Source organism: Pongo abelii, chromosome X (genome assembly GCF_028885655.2).
Source record: "Pongo abelii isolate AG06213 chromosome X, NHGRI_mPonAbe1-v2.0_pri, whole genome shotgun sequence".
NCBI classification, from domain to species: Eukaryota; Metazoa; Chordata; class Mammalia; order Primates; family Hominidae; genus Pongo; species Pongo abelii.
The window spans coordinates 57744038-57768300 of record NC_072008.2 but is presented as its reverse complement, the minus strand read 5'-3'; the positions used below and the strand labels follow the sequence as shown (position 1 = coordinate 57768300).

At 38.9% G+C, this 24263-nt stretch overlaps 1 protein-coding gene across 6 annotated transcripts in view; it reads right to left on the bottom strand.

The window, feature by feature from the left end:
* Positions 1–24263, bottom strand: part of FAAH2 (fatty acid amide hydrolase 2) — a 283151-nt gene that overhangs the window by 30679 nt on the left and 228209 nt on the right. For all 6 annotated transcript variants that reach the window (XM_054544652.2, XM_054544651.2, XM_002831725.4 and 3 more), the window contains 2 exons: positions 21907–22018; positions 20211–20405 (listed from right to left, as the gene is read on the bottom strand). In XM_054544652.2, the coding sequence (XP_054400627.1) occupies positions 20211–20405; positions 21907–22018 (307 nt within the window). The remainder of the gene's footprint in view (positions 1–20210; positions 20406–21906; positions 22019–24263) is intronic.

Sequence of the window (24263 nt, the reverse complement as noted above, 5' to 3'; positions counted from 1 at the left end):
CTTTGTTCATTTCTTCTTACTATTTTTTCTCTAAACTTCTGTTTTCGCTTCATTTCATTCATTTGGTCTTCAATCACTTATACCCTTTCTTCCATTTGATCAAATCAGCTAGTGAAGTTTGTTCACTCATCATGTCATTCTCATGCCATGGTTTTCATCTCCATCAGGTCATTCAAGGACTTCTGTACACTGGTTATTCTAGTTACCCATTCATCTAATCTTTTCTCAATGTTTTTAACTTCTTTGCGTTGGGTTCGAACTTGCTCCTTTAGATCGGAGAAGTTTGATCATCTGAAGCCTTCTTCTCTCAACTTGTCAAAGTCGTTCTCTTTCCAGCTTTGTTCCATTGCTGTTGAGGAGCTGCGTTCCTTTGGAGGGGGAGAGGTGCTCTGATTTTTAGAATTTTCCGATTTTCTGCTCTGTTTTTTCCCCATCTTTGTGGTTTTATCTAGTTTTTGTCTTTCATGATGGTGACCAACAGATGGGTTTTTGGTGTGGATGTCCTTTCTGTTTGTTAGTTTTCCTTCTAACAGTGTGGACCCTCAGCTGCAGGATTGTTGGAGTTTGCTGGAGGTCCACTCCATATCCTGTTTGCCTGGGTATCAGCAACGGAGGCTGTGGAACAACGAATATTGCTGAACAGCAAATGTTGCTTCCTGATCGTTCCTCTGGAAGCTTCATCTCAGAGGGGTACCCAGCTGTGTGAGGTGTCAGCCGGCCGCTGCTGGGGGGTGCCTCCCAGTTAGGCTACTCAGAGGTCGGGGACTCACTTGAGGAGGCAGTGCATTTTCAGATCTCAAACTGTGCTGGGAGAACCACTACTCTCTTCAGAGCTGTCAGACAGGGACATTTAAATCTGCAGAGGTTTCTGCTGCCTTTTGTTTGGCTATGCCCTGCCCGCAGATGTGGAGTCTACAGAGGCAGGCAGGCCTCCTTGACCTGTGGTGGGCTCCACCCAGTTCAAGCTTCCTGGCTGCTTTGTTTACCTACTCAAGCCTCAGCAACTGTGGGCACCCCTCCCCCAGCCTCGCTGCCACCTTGCAGTTCGATCTCAGACTGCTATGCTAACAATGAGTGTGGCTCCATGGGCGTAGGACCCTCCGAGCCAGGTGCAGGATATAATCTCCTGGTGTGCCCTTTGCTAAGACCATTGGAAAAGTGCAGTATTACGGTGGGAGTGACCCGATTTTCAAGGTGCCGTCTGTCACCCCTTTCTTTGACTAGGAAAGGGAATTCCCTGACCCCTTGCACTTCCTGGGAGAGGCGATGCCTTGCCCTGCTTCGGCTCACACTCATTGCACTGCACCCACTGTCCTGCACCCACTGTCCAACACTCCCCAGTGAGATGCACCTGGTACCTCAGTTGGAAATGCAGAAATCACCCATCTTCTGCATTGCTCATGTTGGGAGCTGTGGACTGGAGCTGTTCCTATTTGGCCATCTTGGAACCCAACTCAACTTATTTAACAATAGATTGAAAGTTGTTCAGAAAGTCTATCTTAATTATATGGCGAAGGTAACAAAAATCATCATCATCAACAACAAAAACAACAGCAGCAAAACCACCTCTGGAGAGCTTGTCTTTGAGACCTCTATAAGCCAAGATTCCTTGTACAAATCTTGATTATTAAAGCTCAAGATTCAGCATGGTCTGTGTATGTCATTAGGGCTCACAGGGATCTTGCATTATGGAATCAATCCTACATCCGCAATGGTTGCCTACAATGTATTTATTTCGCACTCTTAATGCTTACCTGCATTCTTAGACTTTCACTGCCCTATATCTTTTGCCTTTCAATAGAAGTCTTGTGTATATACACTCTGTGGAGACTGCTGAGTGCTTTCCAATATCTCAAGTGGGGAAAATAATAGATAGGAAATATCTTTTCCCATCCTTTTAGTTTCAATCTATTTGAATCTTAATTGTGTCCTTTGTATATAGCATACTGTTTATCCTTGAATTTTTGCATCCAGCCTGGCATGTTTGCCTTTACATTGGAGTGTTTATTCCATTCAAATTTAATGTTATTACTGAAATTGTTGTATTAATATACCTGATTTGCTACATGTTTTCTATATGCCTCTTGTTTTTTTCTGTTCCTCTTTTACATGCTTTTGTTATATATGTATATATATATATATATATACACACATATATATACACATATATATACATATATATACTTTTCCAGTATATTATTTTAATTAATATATATACATATATATACTTTTCCAGTATGTTATTTTAATTAGTTTTGAGTTGTTAGGCTATATTTTGAGGTATTTTTAGTGACTGATTTATGGATTAAAACAGCCATCTTAACTCCTCAGAATCTATTAACTAATTTACAGTAAAATACAAAAAGTTTGCTGCAAAATAGCTGCATTCTCTAATCCTTTTCTGTGTTATTATAGTTATATATACTATGTGTGTGTGGGTATATATATATATATATATAGATCGATAGATATCTATAGATATATCTATAGATATCTATGGATATCCATATCTATGTCGAGATATATCTATATCGACAGATATCTATATCTATATCGACAGATATCTATAGATATATATCTATATCAACAGATATCTATAGATATATCTATATCGACAGATGTCTATAGATATCTAGATAAATATCTATAGATATCTAGATAGATATCTATAGATATCTATATATAGAGAGAGAGATAATCCAACAATACAGTGCTATAGCTTTTGCTTTATATAATGTATGTATGTGTGTTTATGTGTGTGTGTGTATGAAAGAAGCTAAGAAAAAAAAGGAAAGTACATTTGTAAAGTCTTTTGCATTAACCTGCTTACCATTTCCAGTAGTCTTCACTCCATTTTTGGATTTCAGTTATGGTCGGGTGTCATTTTCTTGCTACAATACAGCTTTATTCCTTCTCCATTCCTTTGTGCTATTGCTGTCATATATATTACATTTATATATAATTCAAAACATACCATTTTATAATTGTTTTGGGTAATATTTTTAAAACCAAGAGAAAAAATAATAATAAATTTGTAATTATAATGCCTTTTGTAATTACGTTCACCAGAGCTCCTTGATTTTTCATATGACTTTGAATTATTGTCTGGTGTCACTTGCTTTCACCAAGAAAAACTTCCTGTAGTATTTCTTGTAAAGATGATCTCCTAGCAACAAAATTATCTTTCAGTTTTAGTTTATCTGCAAAGGCTTTTATTCTGAATTAACATTTGAAAGATTCTTCTGTGAAATATGAGTCTTGGTTGACTGTCTTATTATTTTAAAAATGTCATCTCACTGTCTTCTGGCTTCCTTGTTTCTGATAACTCATCCATCACTGTTATTGTGGTTTCCTTCTAGTTGATGGATAGGTTATTTTTCTTTGCTACTTTTGAATTTTTCATTCATTTAGGGTGGACATCTTTGCATTTATCCTAGTTAGAATTTGTTAACTTCATCACATTTTTAGATATAATGTCCTCAAACATTTTTTTGATTCATCTTTTCTTACTCATCTCCCATTCTGGAACTCTCCATATGCATATATTAGTATGCTTGATGGTATCACAAAGTTCCCTGACACTCTTTTTATTTTTATTCTTTTGCTTTTCTCTCTGTTCATTCGATTAAATTATGCCAACTGATCCATCATTAAGCCTGCTGATTCTTTCCTCTTTCTTCTTCCATTTAAAACATAATGTTGAGCTCCTTTAGTGAATTTTAATTTTAATTGATTTTCAATTTCAAAATTTCTATTTGCTTTTTATTTCAAATAACTTTCATCTCTTCAATAATAGTCTCTATTTAATAAAACACTGTCATCATTCCATCTTTTAATTCTTTGAACATGGTTTTCTTTAGTTGTCTGAATATCCTTAAATATTCTCATTGTATTATTTGTCTTCTAAGTCCAAGATAAAAGAATGATTCTATTGCCTGATTTTGTTTTTGTTGTCTTTTTTTTGTTGTTGTTAATTTCCACTTTTATTATATATTAAATGGTATACATCATGCAGGTTTCTTACATGGGTAAATTGTATGATGCTGTGGCTTGAGGTTTTAGTGATCCTGTCTTCCAGGTCATAAACATAGCACCCAACATGTGGTTGTTCAGGTCGTTTCTTTTTTGCATGTTGATTTGTTTAAGTTTTCTGTAGGTTCTGGATACTAGGCCTTTGTTGGATGCATAGTTTGCAAATATTTTCTCCCATTCTGTTACCTGTTTGTTGATTCTGTTGGTAATTATTTTATTGCACAGAAGCCCTTTACTTCAATTAGGTCTCATTAGTCAATTTTTTTTTTTTTTTTTTTTTTTTTTTTTTGCAATCGCTCTTAGGAACTTGGCCATAAATTATTTGCCAAAACCTATGTCAAGAAAAGTACTTACTAGGTTTTCTTTCTTTTTAAAATTGTTTTTATTTTTCTTTAAGTTCTGGAATGCATGTGATGAATGTGCAGGTTTGTTACATAGGTATACATTTGCTATGGTGGTTTGCTGCACCTATCAACCCGTCATCTAGGTTTTAAGCCCCGCATAAATTAGGTATTTGTCCTAATGCTCTTGCTCTCCTTTCCCCCAATGCCATAATAGGCCATGGTATGTGATGTTCCCATCCCTGTGTCTGTGTCTTCTTATTGTTCAACTCCCGCTTTTGAGTAAAAACATGCAGTGTTTAGTTTTCTGTTCCTGTGTTAGTTGGCTGAGGATTATGGTTTCCAGCTTCATCTATGTCCCTGCAAAGGACATGAACTAATTCATTTCTATGGCTGCATAGTATTTTATGGTGTATATGTGCAACATTTTCTTTATCCAATCTATCATTGATGGGCAATTGGGTTGGTTCCAAGTTTTTGCTAGTGTAAATAGTGCTGCAATAAACATATGTGTGGATGTGTCTTTATAGTAGAATGATTTATAGTCCTGTGGGTATATTCCCTGTACTGGGATTGCTAGGTCAAATGGTATTTCTTGTTCTAGATCCTTGAGGGATTGCCATACTGCCTTCCACAATGGTTGAAATAATTTACACTCCCACCATCAGTGTAAAAGCATTCCTATTTCTCCACATCCTCACCAGCAACAGTTGTTTCCAGACTTTTTAATGATCACCATTCTAACTGGGGTGAGATGGTATCTCATTGTGGTTTTGATTTGCATTTCTCTAATGACCAGTGATGATGAGCTTTTTTTCATGTTTGTTGGCCAGATAAATGTCTTTTTTTTGAGAAGTGTCTGTTTGGCCAGTTTTCCCAGCACCATTTATTAAATAGGTAATTATTTCCTCATTGTTGTTTTTGTCAGGTTTGTCGATGATCAGTTTGTTATAGAAGTGTGGTCTTACTTCTAAGGCCTCTGTTCTGTTCTATTGGTCTATATATCTGTTTTGGTGCCAATACTATGGTGTTTTGGTTACTATAGCCTTGTAATATAGTTTAAAGTCAGGTAGCATGATGCCTCCAGCTTTGGTCTTTTTTCTTACAGTTTTCTTGGCTATATGGGCTCTTTTGTTTGTTTCATATGAAATTTAAATTAGATTTTTCTAGTTCTGTGAAGAGAGTCACTAATACCTTGATGGGAATAGAATTGAATCTATAAATTACTTTGGGCGGTATGGCCATTTTCATGATATTGATTCTTCCTATCCATCAGTATGGAATGTTTTTTCATTTGTTTGTGTCCTCTCTTATTTCCTTGAGCAGTGGTTTGTAGTTCTTGAGGAGATCCTTCACATCCCTTGTAAGTTGTATTCCTGGGTTTTTAAATTTTCTTTGTAGCAATTGTGAATAGGAGTTCAATCATGATTTGGCTCCCTGCTTGTCTATTATTGGCATATAGGAATGCTTGTGATTTTTGCACACTGATTTTGTATCATGAAACTGCTGAAGTTGCTTATCAGCTTAAAGAGTTTTGGGGCTGAGATGATGGTGTTTTCTAAATATACAATCATGTCATCTGCATACAGAGACAATTTGACTTCCTCTCTTCCTATTTGAATAGACTTTATTTCTTTCTCTTGCCAGATTGGCCTGGCCAGAACTTCCAATACTATGTTGAATAGGAATGGTGAGAGACGGCATCCTTGTCTTGTGTTGGTTGTTAAAGGGAATGCTTCCAGCTTTTACCTATTTGGTATGATATTGACTACGGTTTTATCATAAACAGCGCTTATTATTTTGAGATATGTTCCATCAATACCTAGTTTGTTTAGAGTTTTTAGAATGAAGCGGTGTTGAATTTTATTGAAGGCTTTTTCTGCATCTATTGAGATAATCATGTGTTTCTTTATCATTGGTTCTCTTTATGTGATGGGTTACTTTTATTGATTTGTGTATGTTGAACAAGCCTTGCATTCCAGTTATGAAGCTGACTTCATCATGGTGGATAAGCTTTTTGATGTGCAGGTGGATTCGGTTTGCCAGTATTTTATTGAGAAATTTTGCATCGATTTTCATCAGGAATACTGGCCTGAAATTTTCTGTTTTTGTTGTGTCTCTGCCCGGTTATGTAATCAGGACAATGCTGGCTTCATAAAATAGTTAGGGAGGAATCCCTCTTTTTCTATTCTTTGGAATCGTTTCAGAAGGAATAGTACCAACTCCTCTTTGTACCTCTGGTAGAATCCCGATGTGAATGTGTCTGGTCCCGGGCTTGTTTTTTTTTTTTTGTTTTTTTTTGTTTTTTTTTTTGGAGGCTATTAATTACTTCCTTAATTTCAGAACTTGTTATTGGTCTATTCAGGAATGTGACTTCCTCCTGGTTTAGTCTTGGGAGGGTGTATGTGTCCAGGAATTTATCCATTTCTTCTAGATTTTCTAGTTTATTTGCATAGAGGTGTTTATAGTATTCTCTGATGGTAGTTTGTATTTCTGTGGGATCAGTGGTGATATTCCCTTTATCATTTTTTATTGTGTCTATTTGATTCTTCTCTCTTTTCTTCTTTATTAGTCTGGCAAGTGGTCTATGTATTTTGTTAATTTTTTTGAAAAACCAGCTCCTGTATTCATTGATTTTGTTTTGAAACGTTTTTATGAGTCTTCTTCTCCTTCAATTCTGCTCTGATCTTATTTTGTGTCTTCTGATTGCCTTTGAATTTGTTTGCTCTTTCTTCTGTAGTTCTTATAATTGTGATGTTAGGGTGTTGATTTTAGATCGTTCCCACTTTCTGATTTTGGCATTTAGTGCTATAAATGTCCCTCTTAACACTGCTTTAGCTGTGTCCCAGAGATTCTGGTATGTTTTGTCTTGGTTCTAGTTGGTTTCAAAGAACTTATTTATTTCTGCCTTAATTTTGTTATTTACCCAGTAGTCATTCAGGAGCAGGTTGTTGAGTTTCCATGTAGTTGTATGGTTTTGACTGAGTTTCTTAATCCTGAGTTCTAATTTGATTGCACTGTGTTCTGTGAGACTTTGTTATGATTTCCACAATTTTGCATTTGCTGAGGAGTGTTTTACTTCCAATTATGTGGTCAATTTTAGAATAAGTGCTATGTGGTGCTAGGAAGAATGTATTCTGTTGATTTGGGGTAGACAGTTCTGTAGATGTCTATTAGGTTTGCTTGGTCAAGAGCTGAGTTCAAGTCCTGAATATCCTTGCTACATTTCTGCCTCATTGATCCATGTAATATTGACAGTTGGGTGTTAAAGTCTCCCACTACTATTGTGTGGGAGTCTAAGTCTTTTTGTAGATCTCTGAGAACTGTTTTTTTTTTTTTTTTTACTAATCTGGTGCTCCTGTATTGGGTGCATGTATGTTTAGGATAGTTAGCTCTTCTTTTTCACTGATCATTTTACCATTATGTAATGCCCTTCTTTGTCTTTTTTGGTCATTGTTGGTTTGCAGTCTGTTTTATCAGAGACTAGGATTGAAACCCCTGCTTTCCTTTGCTTTCCATTTATTTGGTAAATATTCCCCCATCCCTTTATTTTGAGCCTATGTATGTCTTTGCACATGAGATGGGTCCCCTGAGTACAGCACACTGATGGGTCTCAACTCTTTATCCAATTTACCAGTCTGTGTCTTTTAATTGGGGCATTTAGCCCATTTACATTTAAGGTTAATATTGTTGTGTGTGAAATTGATTCTGTCATCATGATGCTAGCTAGTTATTTTGCATGTTTGTTGATGCTGTTTCTTCATAATGTCATTGGTCTTTATATTTTGGTGTGTTTTTGCAGTGGCTAGTACCAGTTTTTCCTTTCCATATTTAGTGATTTCTTCATGATCTCTTGTAAGGCAGGCCTGGTGGTGACAAAATCCCTGAGCATTTGCTTGTCTGGGAAGGATTTTATTTCTCATTTGCTTATGAAGCTTAGTTTGGCTGGATAAGAAATTCTGAGTTAAAAATTCTTTTCTTTCAGAATACTGGCCCCCACTCTCTTCTGGCTTGTAGGGTTTCTGCAGAGACATCTGCTGTTAGTCTGGTGGGTTTCCCTTTGTAGGTAACCTGACCTTTCTCTCTAGCTGCCCTTAACATTTATTCCAGCCTTTCAACCTTGGAGAATCTGAGGATTACGTGTCTTGGGGTTGCTCTTCTTGAGGAGTATCTTAGTGGTATTCTCAGTATTTCCTGAATTTGAATGTTGGTGTGTCTTGCTAGGTTGGGGAAGTTTTCCTCGATAATATCCTGAAGTGTGTTGTCCAACTTGGTTCCATTCTCCCCATCACTTTCAGGGACCCCAATCCATCGTAGGTTCATTCTTTTCACATAGTTCCATATTTCTTGAAGGCTTTTTTCATTCCTTTTCATTTTTTCTCTAATCTTGTCTTCATGCCTTCCTTGCATTGGTTTAGAACACGCTTCTTTAGCTCAGATGAGTTTTTTATTACCTACCTTCTGAAGCCTACTTCTGTCAATTCGTCAAACTCATTCTCCATGCATTTTTGTGCCCTTGCTGGCAAGGATTTGTGATCACTTGGAGGAGAAGAGGCATTCTTGTTTTTGGAAGTTTCAGCATTGTTGTGCTGTTTTTTCTTCATTGTAGTGGATTTATCTACCTTTGATCTTTGAGGCTGATGACCTTTGGATAGGGGTTTTGTAAGGGTTTCTTTATGCTGATGTTGATGTTGTTGCTTCCTTTTTGTTAGTTTTTCTTTTAGCAGACAGGCCCCTCTTCCGCAGGTCTGCTGAAGTTTGTTGGAAGTCTACTCAAGAACCTATTTGTCTGGGTATCACCAGCAGAGGCTACAGAACAGCAAAGATTGCTGCCTGCTTCTTCATCTGGAAGCTCAATCCCAGAGGGGCACTGGCTTTATGCCAGCCAGAGCTCTCCTGTATGGGGTGTCTGTCAAACCCTGTTGGGGGGTCTCTCCCAGTCACGAGGCACAAGGTTTAGGGACCCACTTGAGGAGGCAGTCTCTTCCTTAGCAGAACTCGAGCACTGTGTTGGGAGAAACCCCCTTGTCAGGATCTGCTGCTCTCCTCAGAGCCATCAGGCAGAAATGTTTAAGTTCACTGAAGCTGTGCCCACAGCCACCCTTTCCCCCCCAGGTGCTCTGCCCCAGGGAGATGAAAGATTTATCTATAAGCTCCTGCCTGGGGCTGCTGCCTTTCTTTCAGAGATGCCCTGCCCAGTGAGGAGGAATCTAGAGAGGCAGTCTGGTCACAGCTGCTTTTGCCATGCTGTGTTGAGTTCCGTTCAGTCTGTACTTTCAGGCCTCGTTAGCACTCTCAGGGGAAAACTGCCTAGTCAAGCCTCAGTAATGGCGGATCCCCCCCCGCCCCCAAACCAAGCTAGGTCATCCCAGGTTGACTTCAGACTCCTGTGCTGGCAGTGAGAATTTCAAGCCAGTGGTTCTTAGCTTGCTTGTCTCCATGAGTGGGAACCACTGAGCGAGACCACTTGGCTCCCTGGCTTCAGCCCCCTTTCCCTCTTCCCACGGGAGTGAATGGTTCTGTCTCGGTGGAGTTCCAGGCACCACTGGGAAACAACAAAAAAACAACTCTTGCAGCTAGCTCAGTGACTGCCCAAACAGCCTCCCAGTTTTGTGTTTCAAACCCAGGTAGGTCCCTGGTGGTGTAGGCACAAGAGGGAATCTCCTGTTCTGTGGATTGCAAACCTGTGGGAAAAGCATAGTAAATGGGCTGGATAGCCCAGTTCCTCATGGCTTCTCTTGGCTAGGGAATGGAGGCCCCCCACTCCTTGCATTTCCTGGGTAAGGCAATGCCCAACACTGCTTCTGCTCGCCCTCCATGGTCTGCACCCACTGCCTAACCAGTCCCAGGGAGATGATTAGGTTACCTCAATTGCAAATGCAGAAATCACCCCCCTTTTGCGTTGGTCTCACTGGGAACTGCAGACTGAAGCTGCTGTTCCTATTCAGCTATCTTGACATCCATCTTCCTAAGTTTTCTTCTAGGATTTTTCTTTTTTCTTTTTTTATTTTTTATTTTTTTTTAGATGGAGTCTTGCTCTGTCACCCAGGTTGGAGTGCAGTGGTGCCATCTCGATTCACTGCAACCTCTGCCTCCTGGGTTCAAGCGATTCTCCTGCCTCAGCCTCCTGAGTAGCTGGGATTACAGGGCACCTGCCCAGCTATCTGTCAATATTTTTATAGTTTGAGGTCTTACATTTGAATATTTAATCTACTTTAAGTTAATTTTCATATATGGTGACAGGTAGAGATCCAGTTTCTGTATATGGCAGTCTTCCGCATATGGCAGGCAAACTATTATAGTACCATTTATTGAATAGACAGTCCTTTCCTCCATTGCTTACTTTTGCTCATTTTGTTGAAGATCAGATGGTTGTAGGTGGCAGGTTTATTTCTGGGTTCTCAATTCTGTTTCCTTGGTCTATGTGTCTTTTTTTCAGCAGTACCATGCTGTTTTGATTATTGTAGCCTTGTAGTACATTTGGAAGTCGGGAAATGTGATGCTTCTGTATTTGTTCTTTTTGATTAATATTGCTTTAGCTGTTGAGGCTCTTTTTTTTTTTCCAAATGAATTTAAAAATAATTTTGTCAAATTTTGTAAAAATGGCATTAATATTTTGATAGGAATAATGTTGAATCTGTAAATTGCTTTGGGCAGTATGGCCATTTTAACTATGTGGATTCTTCCAATATATGAGCATGAATTATTTTCCCATTTATTTGTGTTACCTCTGATTTCTTTTAGCTGAGTTTTGTAGTTCTGCTTGTAAAGATCTTTACCTCATTGGTTAGATGGGTTCCTAGGTATTCCTTTTTTTTTTTTTTTGTGGCTATTGTAAATGGAATTCTGTTCTTCATTTGATTCTCATCTAGAACAATATTGGTGTATAAGAATGTTAGTGATTTTTGTACATTGGTTTAGTATATTAAAATTTTAGTGAATTCATTTATCAGTTCCAGGAGACTTAGCAGAGTCTTTAGGGTTTTCTAGGTATTGAATCATATCAGTAAAGAGAGAGAGTTCAATTTTCTCTCTTTTTATTTGGGTGCCTTTTATTTATTCCCTTTCTTCATTGCGCTGGCTAGTACATCTAGTACTATATTGAATAGGAGTGGTGAAAGTGGGCATACTTGTCTTGTTCCAGTTTCCAAGGGGAACCGTTCCAGTTTTTGCTCATTCAGTATTATGTTGGCTGTGGGTTTGTCATAGATGGCTTTTACTATTTTTAGGTATGCTACCTTAATGCTTAATCTGTTGAGGGCTTTTGTCATTAAGGGATGTTGGATTATATTATAGGCTTTTTGTGTATCTATTGAGATGATCATATAGTTTTTGCCTTTGATTCTGTTTATTTGGTGAATCGCATTTATTGATTTGTGTATGGTGAATCAACCTTGCATCCCAGAAATAAAACTTGCATGACTGTGGTGGATTAAATTTTGATGTGCTGGTGGATTTAGTTTGCTATTATTTTGTTGAGAATTTTTGCATCCATGTTCATCAGGGATATTGACTTGAATTTTTTTTTTTTATTTTACTTTACATTTTGTCTCTGCCAGATTTTGGTATCAGAATGGTGCTGGATTCATAGAGTGCATTAGGGAGAAGACTCGTCTTCGATTTTCTTGGGAAAGTGTGAGTAGGATTGGTATCAGTTTTTCCTTATATGTCTGGTAGAATTTGGCCGTGAATCCATGGTCCTGGGCTCTTTTATGTTGGTAAGTTTTTTTATTAGTGATTCAATTTCTGAACTTGTTATCTATCTGTTCATGTCTTCACTTTTATCCCTGATTCTATCTTGGGAGGTTGTGTGTTTCTAGGAGTGTATCCATTCTTTCTATATTTTCTAACTTGTGTTCACAAAGGTGTTCCCTATAGTCTCTAAGGAACTTTTCTGTTTCTGTGGAATCAGATGTAATGTCATCTTTGTCATTTCTCATTGTGCTCATTTGGATCTTTTTTTTTTTTTTTATTCCTTGTTAGTTTAGCTAATGGGATATCAATCTTGTTTATTCTTTTGAAGGAGCAACACTTGTTTTCATTGATCTTTTGTATGGTCTTTTAGGTCTGAATTTAGCTCAGTTCTCTGATTTAGTTGTTTATTTTCTTCCACTTTATTCGGAGTTGGATGTTCTTTTTTTCTTGTTTATCTGACTGTGTCTTTAGGTTGTTAATTTGACATCTTTCTAACCTCTTGATGAAGGTGTTTAGCACTACAAATTTGTCTCTTATCACTGCTTTAACTGCATCTCAAAGGTTTGGTAAGCTGTGTCTCCTATTTCATAATTTCAAAGTAATTTTTAATTACTGTCTTAATTTTGTTTTTTTGCCCAAGAGTTATTCAGGAGAAAGTTGTTTAATTTCCATTTTTTGGTAGTTTTGAGAGATCTTGATAGTGATTTCTGCTTTTATTACACTATGGTCTGAGAGTTTGCTTGGTATGGTTTTGATTTCTTTGAATTTATTGTGATTTGCTATATGTCCAAGGATGTGGTGGACCTTAGAATATGTTCTGTGTATGGATGAGAAAAATATATATTCTGTGGTTGTTGTGTGGAGTACTCTGTAGAGGTCGATTGGGTCCAATTGATCAAATGTCAAGTTTAAATCCAGAATTTCTTTGTTAGTTTTCTGCTTCAATGATCTGTCTAACTCAGTGAGTGGGATGTTAAAATCCCCCGTTATTATTTGTGGCTGTCTAAATCTTTCCATTGGTTAGGAAGAACTTCCTTTATGAATCCAGGTACTTCTATATTGGGTGTGTATATATTTAGGATAGTTAAGACTTCTTGTTGAATTGAACTCTTTATTATTAAGTATTACCCTTCTTTGTCTTTTCTGACTGTTGATGGTTTAAAATTTGTTAATCTAATGTAAGAATAATGACTCCTGCTCTTTTGTTGTTGTTGTTTTCTATTTGCTTGATAGATCTTTCTCCATCCTTTTACTTAGAACCTGTGGGTGTCATTGCAGTTGAAATGGGTCTCTTGAAGACAGTAGATTGTTGGGTTTTATCTTTTTATCTAGCTTGCCACTCTATGCATTTTAAGTGGTACATTTAGACCCTTTACATTCAGGGTTAGTATTAATTTATGAGATTTTGATACTGTCATCATGTTGTTGACTGTTTTTTAGACTTGACTGCATAGCTGCTTTATATTGTTTGTGGGCCATGTGCTTGAGTGGATTTTTGAGGTAGCAAGTTTTGGTCCTTTATTTTCATATTTAGTGCTCTCTTAAGGAACTCTGGTAAGGGTGGTCTGGTAATAAATTCCTTTAGTACTTGCTTGTCTGGGAAGAATTTTGTTTCTCATTTGCTTATGAAGTTTAGTTTCATGGAATATGATATTCTTGGTTGAAAATTCTTCACTGTAAGAATGTTGAAAATAGGCCCCGAATCTCTTCTTACTTGTAGGTTTCTTACAGAGAGTTCTGCCACTAGTCTGATGGGTTTTACTTTGTAGGTAACCCGATTTTTCTCTTTAGCTACTTTTAAGACTTTTTCTTTTGAGTTGATCTTGGTGAATCTGATGACTATGTACCTTCCGGTTTGTCATCTTGTGTAGTATCTACAGGGGGTTTGTGTATTTATTGAATTTGTATGTCCTCCTCCTTAGGACGTTTGGGGAAATTTTCATGGACTATATCCTCAAATATGTTTTACAAGTTAATCTCTCTCCTTTTCTTTTGAAAACACCATAACTCATACATTTGGTCTCTTTACATAATCCCATATTTCTCAAAGGATTTTTTCATTTTCAACAATTCTTTTTTCTTTATTTTTGTCTGACTGAGTTGATTGTATAAGCTGGTCTTCCAGCTCAGAGATTCTTTCTTCATCTTGATCTTTCTGCTGCTGATGCTTCAGATTCTATTGTGGAGATCTTGAAGTAAATTTTTCAGTTCCAAAAATTTAATTTGGTTCTTTCTTAGAATGGATATTTCATCTTTCAGCTACTGAATTGTTTTATTGGATTCCTTGGATTATGTTTCAACTTTCTCCTCATTCTCACTGAGCTTCCTTGTCATCTAGCTTCTGAATTCTACGTCTACAGTCAGCTCACTCTGGTTAAGAACCATTTCTGGGAGGCTAATGTGTACGTTTATAGGTAAGGGCAAACACTGGCTTTTTGAGTTGCCAGTTCTTGGATTCATTCTTTCTCATGTGTAAGGGTTGATGTTTCTTCACCCGTGAGATAAGTTGAGGATAGTCAGCTGGCATTGTTTCTGGGTATATTTCAAAGGGTCATGACTTTGTACAGAAGGTTTATTTCTGGCTGGATCTTTTCCTTAGTTTTCACAGGTGATACATACTTGCAAAATATTTTAGGTTTGCATTTTGAGCTGAGATCCAGTAGGTGGCGCTTAAGAGTGCTAGCAGGTAGATAGGCTCCTCCTACTCTGTTTCAGGACTCTTTGGTGTTTTGGCCAAGATGACAGTAGTCCTCTGTGGTGTGGGGGAGAGAGGTGACTCGCTCACCTAGATGGCTCCTAGGCCTTGGAGGAGCCCCCTTCGATCACTGGTTCCATCCCCGCACTTCTTTTGTTAAGTGTTCTGATCCATGGTCTCCCTCAGGCAGGGACCCCATTTGGTAGACAAGTCATATCCTTGCCAGGCTGGCCCTGTGGAACAAGGCACACCCTAATCCTCTGCCAGCCCATGAACCTGGGTATCTCCACTTCTCTCAGTGATCTGAGAATGAGGGCTCACCCTTGCTTGGCCACCACCAAGTCCTGATCATCTAAGAGCTGTGGGATGGGGTAGGGTCACTTAATCCCCTGTCTAGGTGCTTTCCGGGGGTTCATGAAGTTGTGGCCACACACAGAGTTCAGGCAGATGTGGGAATGCTAGGCTGGAAGCTCTATCAGACATGGATTTCCTGGCTATGAGTGGCGGGTTTGGGTGCAGTTGCCTGACCTGCTGTTGGGTTATATTCTAGAGGCTGTTCCTGCCATCAGAGTTCAGACAGAAGTGGGATTGCTGGGCTGGAAGTTCTAGCTGCGTGGCTATGAGTGGTGGTGGGGGTTGTGGAATCATCTATCCTGCAGTTTTTCTGTTTCCCTGGATAACAGGAGGCTGTGTCCACTGGCAGAGTTCAGAAAGAAGAGGAACTGCTGGGCTGGAAGCTCTAGCAGGCATGGCCTGCTGGCTACAAGTGGCAGAGGTGGGCATTGCTCTTTGTATATATGGGTTTCATTTTCCTTTTTTACTTGTATGCCTCATAAATTTTTGTTGAAAACTAGATGCTTTAGTTGATATATTTTATCAACTCTTGATTCTGATTTTTCTCTACCTCTGGGGTATGTTGCTGTGAATTTTGTTAGTATCACTGAAATTTTAGCTTTCAGGGAATATTTTGCATCTAAGATCTTCCATATTCTGCTTCATGTAAAATCAGCCTCTCTTGGGCAGCGTTGAAGAGCTGCAAGTTCTTATGACCAGCCATGACTTTGTTTAGAACTTCCACAATAAGGTGCCACAGGTAATGGAAGCTGTTGGATGCAGCAGTAATCTCTACTTGCCCACAACAGATGCTGTGTAACATGGGTCTAGAAAGAATGGGAGTTGTCAGTCTTTAAGGTCTGCCTTGCCCTACCAAGTGTGAAAGTTTTGTACCTCAAAGCTGTATCTGAGGAGCGGAGGGGAAAACAGATCCCAGCTTAAATATCATAGACTCCAACTTTTCTTATTAGGAATCACTAATTTTTCTTGAATAAATGCTCCTGAATTTGCTTTATGCCATTTGATCATTTTTCACATTTGAAGTGGTTGTTTCCAGTAATTTTTCCAGTTTTATTGCTGGTTTGCTTGAGAGAGAATTTGCTGAGCTCTTTACTCTGTTATTCTGGGATGCTCATTCTTATTTATATTTTTAATTACGTATTAGTTTGACAAAAAATAATTATGCATTTTGTGCAACAATGCAATGTCCTAGTCAATGGGGATTACATAGGTGAACAAGATAGGTACAGACCACAGCCTTTGAGGAGCTAACAATATAGCAGACTATTTTGTTAAGTAGAATCTTTGCTTAGACTACATGAACATTTTATTTTGTGTGTCTAGCTTATCAATTGGGGAGGTGACCAAACCCACTCTGTTGAAATATCACAAAGTCAAGTTTGTTCTCAGAGAAAAAGAATGCTGTGATCAATTGTTAATGACTGGCATGGGTATAAGAGGGACTCTTAAGAGCGGCATGTTATGATTTTGCCAAACCTGACATATAAATCTTGAGTTTCACGCTAATGCTGGATGCTGAAGAGGTCACAAATGATCTGCTTAGCATTCCTGGCACCAATATCAGTGGGTTTCTCAGATGAGATCTTTAAAATGCTGTATAGCCAATGCTGTTCATCTCAGGATATAAATGGTCCAAGAGATCTTTGAGTACAGACACCTAAACTAAAGTGGGGAGAGGGGAGAAAGCCAGTGGAAGGCCACTTTTGTAAGCTGTTTCCTTCCATCTGTCCTGATAATCACCTCTCCCAATTATTATGACATATAGGTGTCATGTTGATAATCGTGGTAGGACTAAAGTGGAAGAAAACTGTAAATAACTTCTTTGAGATACAATGATATGAAACATTGTTGATTGCATGTTATCAGGAAATAGCATAGGCTAATCAAATATTCAAAGAATCTGCAGGCTAGATTATTCTCTTTCATTACTGTGTTATTCCAGTGACATTATTCAAAGAAAGCAGGATGGGGCAGGATGCCAAGACAAATAACATATATTTTTTTGCAGTTTTTAGCATGGCTGTGAATGTTCTCCATGACATGCTTACCTTTTCAACCTCATGCTCCTCCTCTCACTCCTCTATTAAAAACTTACTCTCTCCAGTTAGTGTTGTGTTTATACCCTCTGTCCACAGTGTTCCTGATGTGCTTTTCTGTTCTCTTGCTCATGGGGTTCGTACTGCCTGGACCATTGTAATACTTACCCAACATACTTCCTCTGACTAATTTCTAGTTCTCCTTCAGGACCCAGATCAGGGGTCACCTATTCCAGAGAGCTTTCCTTTGTTTTCTTCTACTGAAATTCTCTGTTAACATTTGTTTGTCTCTTGTACTAAGCTAGGAGCTCCCTGAGGGCATGGAATGTATCTGATTCATCTAACACCAGTGCATACAGTAGAGTTCACAACACATGCTTAATAAATTTATTCTCATTGTAGAGTGTCAATGGAGCAAAGTAGGAGAAGGTACTTTGGTTCACTGAGCACCAAGTGAGGCAGAAGAACAAGGGAAGAGAGTTAATTAAAAGCAATAGGATTTGGAGTCAGACAGACCTGGGTTTGAATCCTTATCACTTCACTTCATAGCTGACAGACCCTGTTCATCCTCCTGTTTCCTCTTCTGTGTAATAAATAAGATCACTTCCTCTGAAATCATAGGGCCTCGGTTAAAGTCCCAGTTCCTATATTATCTTAGCTATGTGACTTTGGAAATATCTCCTAAAGATTTCTGTGTCTAAATTCCTTCATCTGTAAAATGAGGACACTAATAATTTCTCCTTTTTGTAGGGCTGCTGTAAGATAAAATGAGATGAAACATGTAAAACTCAGAACAATTCTAGGAATAGATAAAACAAGGAAAACACATATAACTAATACTACGAAATAAAGCAGAGATATTGATATTACCTACATTAATATCAATATAAACATACACATGTCTTCAATAAATGGTATTATTATCACTATTATTAATAATTTTAAAACACTCTACACATTATTACATTAAATCCTTCCAACCATCCTTCAAAGTCAATGTAGCATCCTCATCTTAGCTGTAAGAAAGCCAAGGCTCAAAAATTAAATATCTGACTTAGTGTACCCATCTTGTAAGTAGGAGACAAACATAAGAAGCCTATACAAGCTTGAGAAACTGAAAGGGGTATTTCTCAGTAGGAAAAGAAAAAGAACCAGGAATAAAACATTAACCTATTTCGCATCCAACAATTCTACATCTTTGACAAAAGGTCTCTGAAACCTCTTATATTTTCAGCTTTAGTAAAGACAATAAAAACAAAACATGACTGAGCATTATCAACCCATACATGTAGTGAAAATGACATTGCGTTTAAAGTCAGAGAGAAAACAACTGAATTTCAGTCCGGACCCTGACCCTTAAATCACTTTATACATCATTCAGTTTCCTCAGGTTTTACACAAAGATAACTTCAGTTGCTGTCAGGGATTTGGGGGAAACATAAATGAGATAATGTATAGAATTTCTGGCTTCTAGTATCTCGTATATATTACATACTTACTAAATTGCAGCTATCATCTATCATGGGTCTTGTATTCATATTACCTAGAATATCACCTGGCTTACAAGGGACACTCTTTAAATGTGTTCAAGGCTAAACTAGAGGGAAAAGTTGCAAACCACAGGAAGCCTCAAGCTAAGGAAAATCCTCCCCAAAAGGTATAAACAGTATATTTCTCCTTGGGTTCTAGCCTATTGACTAAAGTATTTAACCTGTCTTCAGAAACTGAGTAACTAGGTGATAGAAACTTAAACACAGCAATTTAGGCAGCAAGTTTTTTCAAAGACTTAAGAAATTGAGGTCGGGCATGGTGGCTCATGTATGTAATCCCAGCACTCTGGGAGGCCAAGGTGGGCAGATCATCTGAGGTCAGGAGTTCAAGACCAGCCTGGCCAACATGGTGAAACCTGTCTCTACTAAAAATACAAAACTTAGCTGGGTGTGGTGGCACACTCCTGTAATCCCAGCTACTTGGGAGGCTGAGGCAGGAGAATTGCTTGAACCTGGGAGGTGGAGGTTGCAGTGAGCCGAGCTTGTGCCATTGCATTCCAGCCTGGGCAACAAGAGCAAAACTCCAAGAAAGAAGGAAGGAAGGAAGGAAGGAAGGAAGGAAGGAAGGAGGGACAGGAAGGAAGAAATTAAGAGTGAGTGACCAAAGCCAGGGAGAGAGTAAGGGTGAGGAAATTAAGGATATGGACTGTTTAATACCCTCTCCGTCATCCTGCACAACCCTTATGTTAATTAATTTACACGTATTATTTCATTTAATCTTAACAGCAACAGTGCAAGGCATAGATTATCCTGACTTCCTAGATAGGAAATAAGTTGAGAAAGATTCAATGTCTTCCTCCAGGATGCACAAGTAGAAAACTGCAGAGCAAAGGATTCCAAATTCCAACTTTAAGTGGACCACAGGATTATTGGGTGAGAATGTGTATTTGATGAAGACTTCTCTATCTTCATCTCAAAGAATAGTGTGGTTCCCTGGGACAAGACCTTGGAGAAACCATAGAAACTGACCTAGTACATATCCAGGGGCCTTTAGACTTCACATAATCATGATCCATCCACGGCTTACAAACCAGGTGAAGAAAATTAGTTTGGTGAACAATAGAATGAATTGAATTCAAAGGGGATGATAGCTAAGTCAAGTAAACGATCCCTTGGAGAACTGTCTCCTGTACAAGAATCTTCTGGGAAGCCACAGATCCTGACAAAAGCTTAACTTGGTTTAATTCAGAGCAGCCAGGGGAGACTTTAGATCTAGTGTGATCACACTGAGTGACAGAAGACAAGTGGCTGAACCTCCCTGAGGCACAGTTCTGTAAAATGTGGATACTCATATGCACTTGTAGGGTTATTGTGGAGAAACCAGATATTGGCAAAGTATCTTCGACATATGACATTAGCAACTGTTTTCTGGAGTTTTCAATCACACAGCACTTTTATACTTGCATGTTTAAAACTTGTCCAACTGCAAAAGAAAATTATGCTTTCCTTGGAAACATACATCTCTATTTCTTTAAGATTACAGAATGTAAGGAATACAATTAGGTACCTGTGTAAGCAAAGTTGAAAGGCCGTGTTAGAGGGACATGATGCTTAGGTGCCACTGTGGGATGTGAGGGATATAAGAACACACCATCATCACCTAGCATCTCCACCAGCTCTTTACGCAGGCTTTCTTCCACTGCCTTAAACTTTTGGTATTTCTCATTGCTATATCTGAGCTTTTCTTCCAACAAAGCCAGTCCTACAGAATGATAACATATATCAAGTTAAACTTCATTTTAATTCCTAGTGTTCTTTATCTTTTCTTATTCAAGTAATACATGTTCATTATAGAACACTGAGAAAGTAAGTGATGAAAAAGGAAACTTTATAATCTTACCACCCATTGTCAATCATTTACTTTTAGCTCCTTCTACTTTGTTTTAGTAATGCTATATATAACATTTCTAGCCTCTGCTACTGCATAGTACATCATAAGGATTTTTCACATAATTGAAAACCCATTATAGCTGAGCACGGTGGTTCATGCCTGTAATCCCAGCACTTCTCAAGGCCAAGGCTAGCAGATCACTTGAGCCTAGGGGTTCAAGACCAGCTCGGGCAATATGATGAAACCCCATCTCTTAGCCAGGTGTGGTGGTGAGCCCCTGTAGTCCCAGCTACTTAGGAGTTGAGGCAGGAGGATTGCTTTAGCCCAGGAGGTCAATGCTGCAGTGAGTCATGATTGCACCACTGCACTACAGCCTGGACATCAAAGCAAGTCCTTCAGAAAAGGGGAAACAGAGAATAAACTTTTGGAAAATTTGCAGCCTGATGATGGATAGAAAAGAAAAACCCATTTTCTAAGGAGAAATTCAAGCTGGCTGCAGAAATTTACATAAGTCAGGAGAAGCCAAATGTTAATCTCCAAGACAATGGAGAAAATGTCTCCAGGGCATTTCAGAGTCCTTTGTGGCAGCCGCTTCCATCACAGGTTCAGAGGCCTAAGAGGAAAAAATGGTTTCATGGACCAGGCCCAGGGCCCTCTTGCTGTGTGCAGCCCAGGGACTTGGTGCCCTGCATTCCAGCCCCTCTAGCGATGGCTAGAATCATGGCTAAAAGGGGCCAAGATTGAGCTCAGGTAATTGCTTCAAAGGATGGAAGTCCCAAGCCTTGGTGGCTTCCATGTGGTGTTGGGCCTGTGGGTGAATAAAAATCAAGAATTGATGTTTGGAAACCTCTGCCCAGATTTTAGAGGATGAATGGAAATGCCTGACTGCCCAGACAGAGGTGTGCTGCAGGGACAAGGCCCTCATAGAGAACCTCTGCTAGGGCAGTGTGGAAGGGAAATGTGGCGTTGAAGCCCCCACACAGAGTCCCCACTGGAGCACTGCCTAGTGGAGCTGTGAGAAGATGGCCACTGTCCTCCAGACCCCAGAATGGTAGATCCACTGATAGCTTACACAGTACACCCAGAAAAGCCACAGACACTCAATGCCAACACATGAAAGCAACTTGGAGGGAGGCTATAACCTGGAAAGCCATAGGGGTGGAGCTGCCCAAGACCATGGGAACCCACCTCTTGCATCAGCATGACCTGGATGTGAGACATGGAGTCAAAGGAGACAATTTTGGAGCTTTAAGATTTCACTGCCCTGCTGGATTTTGGACTTGCATGGGGCCTTTAGTCCAAAAGTTATATTTAGATATTAAGAAATATTACAGGACATCAAACTGGTCTAGGTAGGAGATGATTTACATACCAATGGAAGGGATGGTGTACACTGACAGACCCAGGCACCATTTGATCAACTCCCAAAGAGGATTGACATGTTTCCCATGGTCACCAAGCAAATCCACAAATTTCATAGGTTCCTGAGATTTAAGACAAGAAATAAAATACAAGAGTATTTTCTCAAAATAGTAAAGACAAAAACACCTATACAAGATTTATAGTAGGATTATTCATAACAGCCAAATACCAGTCAATTGATGAATACATAAATAAAATTTATTGATAAGATATTACTCACACAAAGTAAGTGCTGATATATGATACAATATAGATAAAACTTGAAATATTGTGCCTAGTGAAAGAAGCCAGTAACAAGACACCACACACGTATGAGCCTATTCACATGAAATATCCAGAATAATCAAATCTTTAGAGACAGAAAGTAGATTCCTGGTTACTTAAGGCTATGAAGGGGCAAGTGGACTGTAGAGTGACTGATAATGAGTATGAGGTCTCTTTTAGGAATGATGAAAATATTCTAAAATTGTGATGACTCTTGCACAACTCTGAATGTACTAAAATCCATTACATTGTATACATTAAATAGGCACATTGCATGGTATATGAATTATAACTCAACAAACCTGTTATAGGGAAGTGGAGGCAAAGCAGGATGGCTGAATAGAATGCTTCAGCAGTCAGCCTCCTTGCAAGAATACCAAATTAAACAACTACGCATGCAAGAAAGCACATTCATAAGAACCAATAAAGTGAGCAGTCACAATAACTGGTTTAAAAAAATATCAATAAAAGAGGCACTGAAGAGAGTAGGAAAGATGGTCTTGCATTGCCTACACCAACCCTCCCCCATTGTCCATCAGCACCTCATTGAAAGACAATTTGTTTGCTTACAGGATGGTGAGTAAAGTGAATGGGCTACTTTGCACTGGAACCCAGTCCTGCCCTGTCCCAGTGGTATGCAACATAGGGAAAAATTATGCTAGCACCAAAGCAGGGAACATTTAGAGCATTTCTGAATGAGGGAAATTCTCAGCTCCAGTGGGAGGAACTCCAGTCCTGGCTGGCTCCACCACTAGCTGACTAACATGGCCCGAGGCCTGAAGTAAATTTGAGTGGCCATCAGGCCTCAAGGACTACAGGCCTTGGAAAAACCCTGGAGCTGCACTGTTCTCTCAGAGGCAATTGATTTTGGATGCACCCAACCTAGTGCAACATCAGCTGTGGTGGCCAAAAGAGTGCATGCATCACCCTTCCTTTAACTCCAGACAATGTAGCTGGTGAAGAGACTTCTGTGGCTTTGGGAAAGGAGTGGGAAGAGTACAGAGGATTTTGTCTTGCAACTTGGGTACCAGCTTAGCTACAGTAAAATGAAGCAAGGAGATTCCTGAAGCCCCCAATAACAGGCCTTAGCTCCTGAATGGTCTTTCTAGACCCACTCTAGTAAGAAGGGAATTGACTGTCCTGAAGTGAAGAACCCAGTACCAGGAGGATTCCCAACCTTCTGACTCAAGAGCACTAGAGTCTCCTATAAACATTAGTCAGGCAGTAGTTGCCACGAGCCTTGGATGAGACCCAGTACTGTGCTAGCTTAATGTTTAATCTAGCACACTGCCAGCTGTAGTGGCCACAGGAGTACTCATGTCACCCCTTTCCCAATTCTAGACAACTCAGCAAAAAAACAGACTCCTTCAAATTGAGGGAAAGAGAGAGAAGAGAGTGACATACTTTACCTGGTGACCCGGGAAATTTTCCCTTATATTACTCAACACCACCAAAGTAGTGCCTCTAGGAGTTGGCAAGAGTCACAGCATTCCTCAGCTTAAGACGCCACCTACTGCTGTTATGGATTCAGTGAAAACACACTTACAGGACAACACTCAATCCTCTTCGAATACATGGAAAGTCTTTCCAATAAGGATGGGCCAAACCAAGCACAGACGGTGAATATTGAAAACAACACCTAACTCTTCAACGTTAAGACATTAATAAATGTACATAAGCATCAAAAACATCCAGGAAAACATAACCTAACCAAATAAACTAAATAAGGCACCAGTGACCAATTCAGGAGTGACAGATATGTGAATTGTCAGGCAGAGAATTGAAAATAGATGTCTTGAGGAAGCTTAATGAACTTAAAGACAATGCAGAGAAGGAAATCCAATTTCTGCCAGAGACATTTTTTAAAGATTAAAATTTAAAAAGAAGAAAAATTCAGTTGACAAACTGAAAATGCATGAGAATCTCTCAAATGCATTATTAAACAAATAGAATAAGTAATTAGTAAGCTGGAAGACACGCTGCAGGATCGAGGTTCCAAGATGGCTGAATAGAAACAGCTCCAGTCTGCAGCTCCAAGCATGA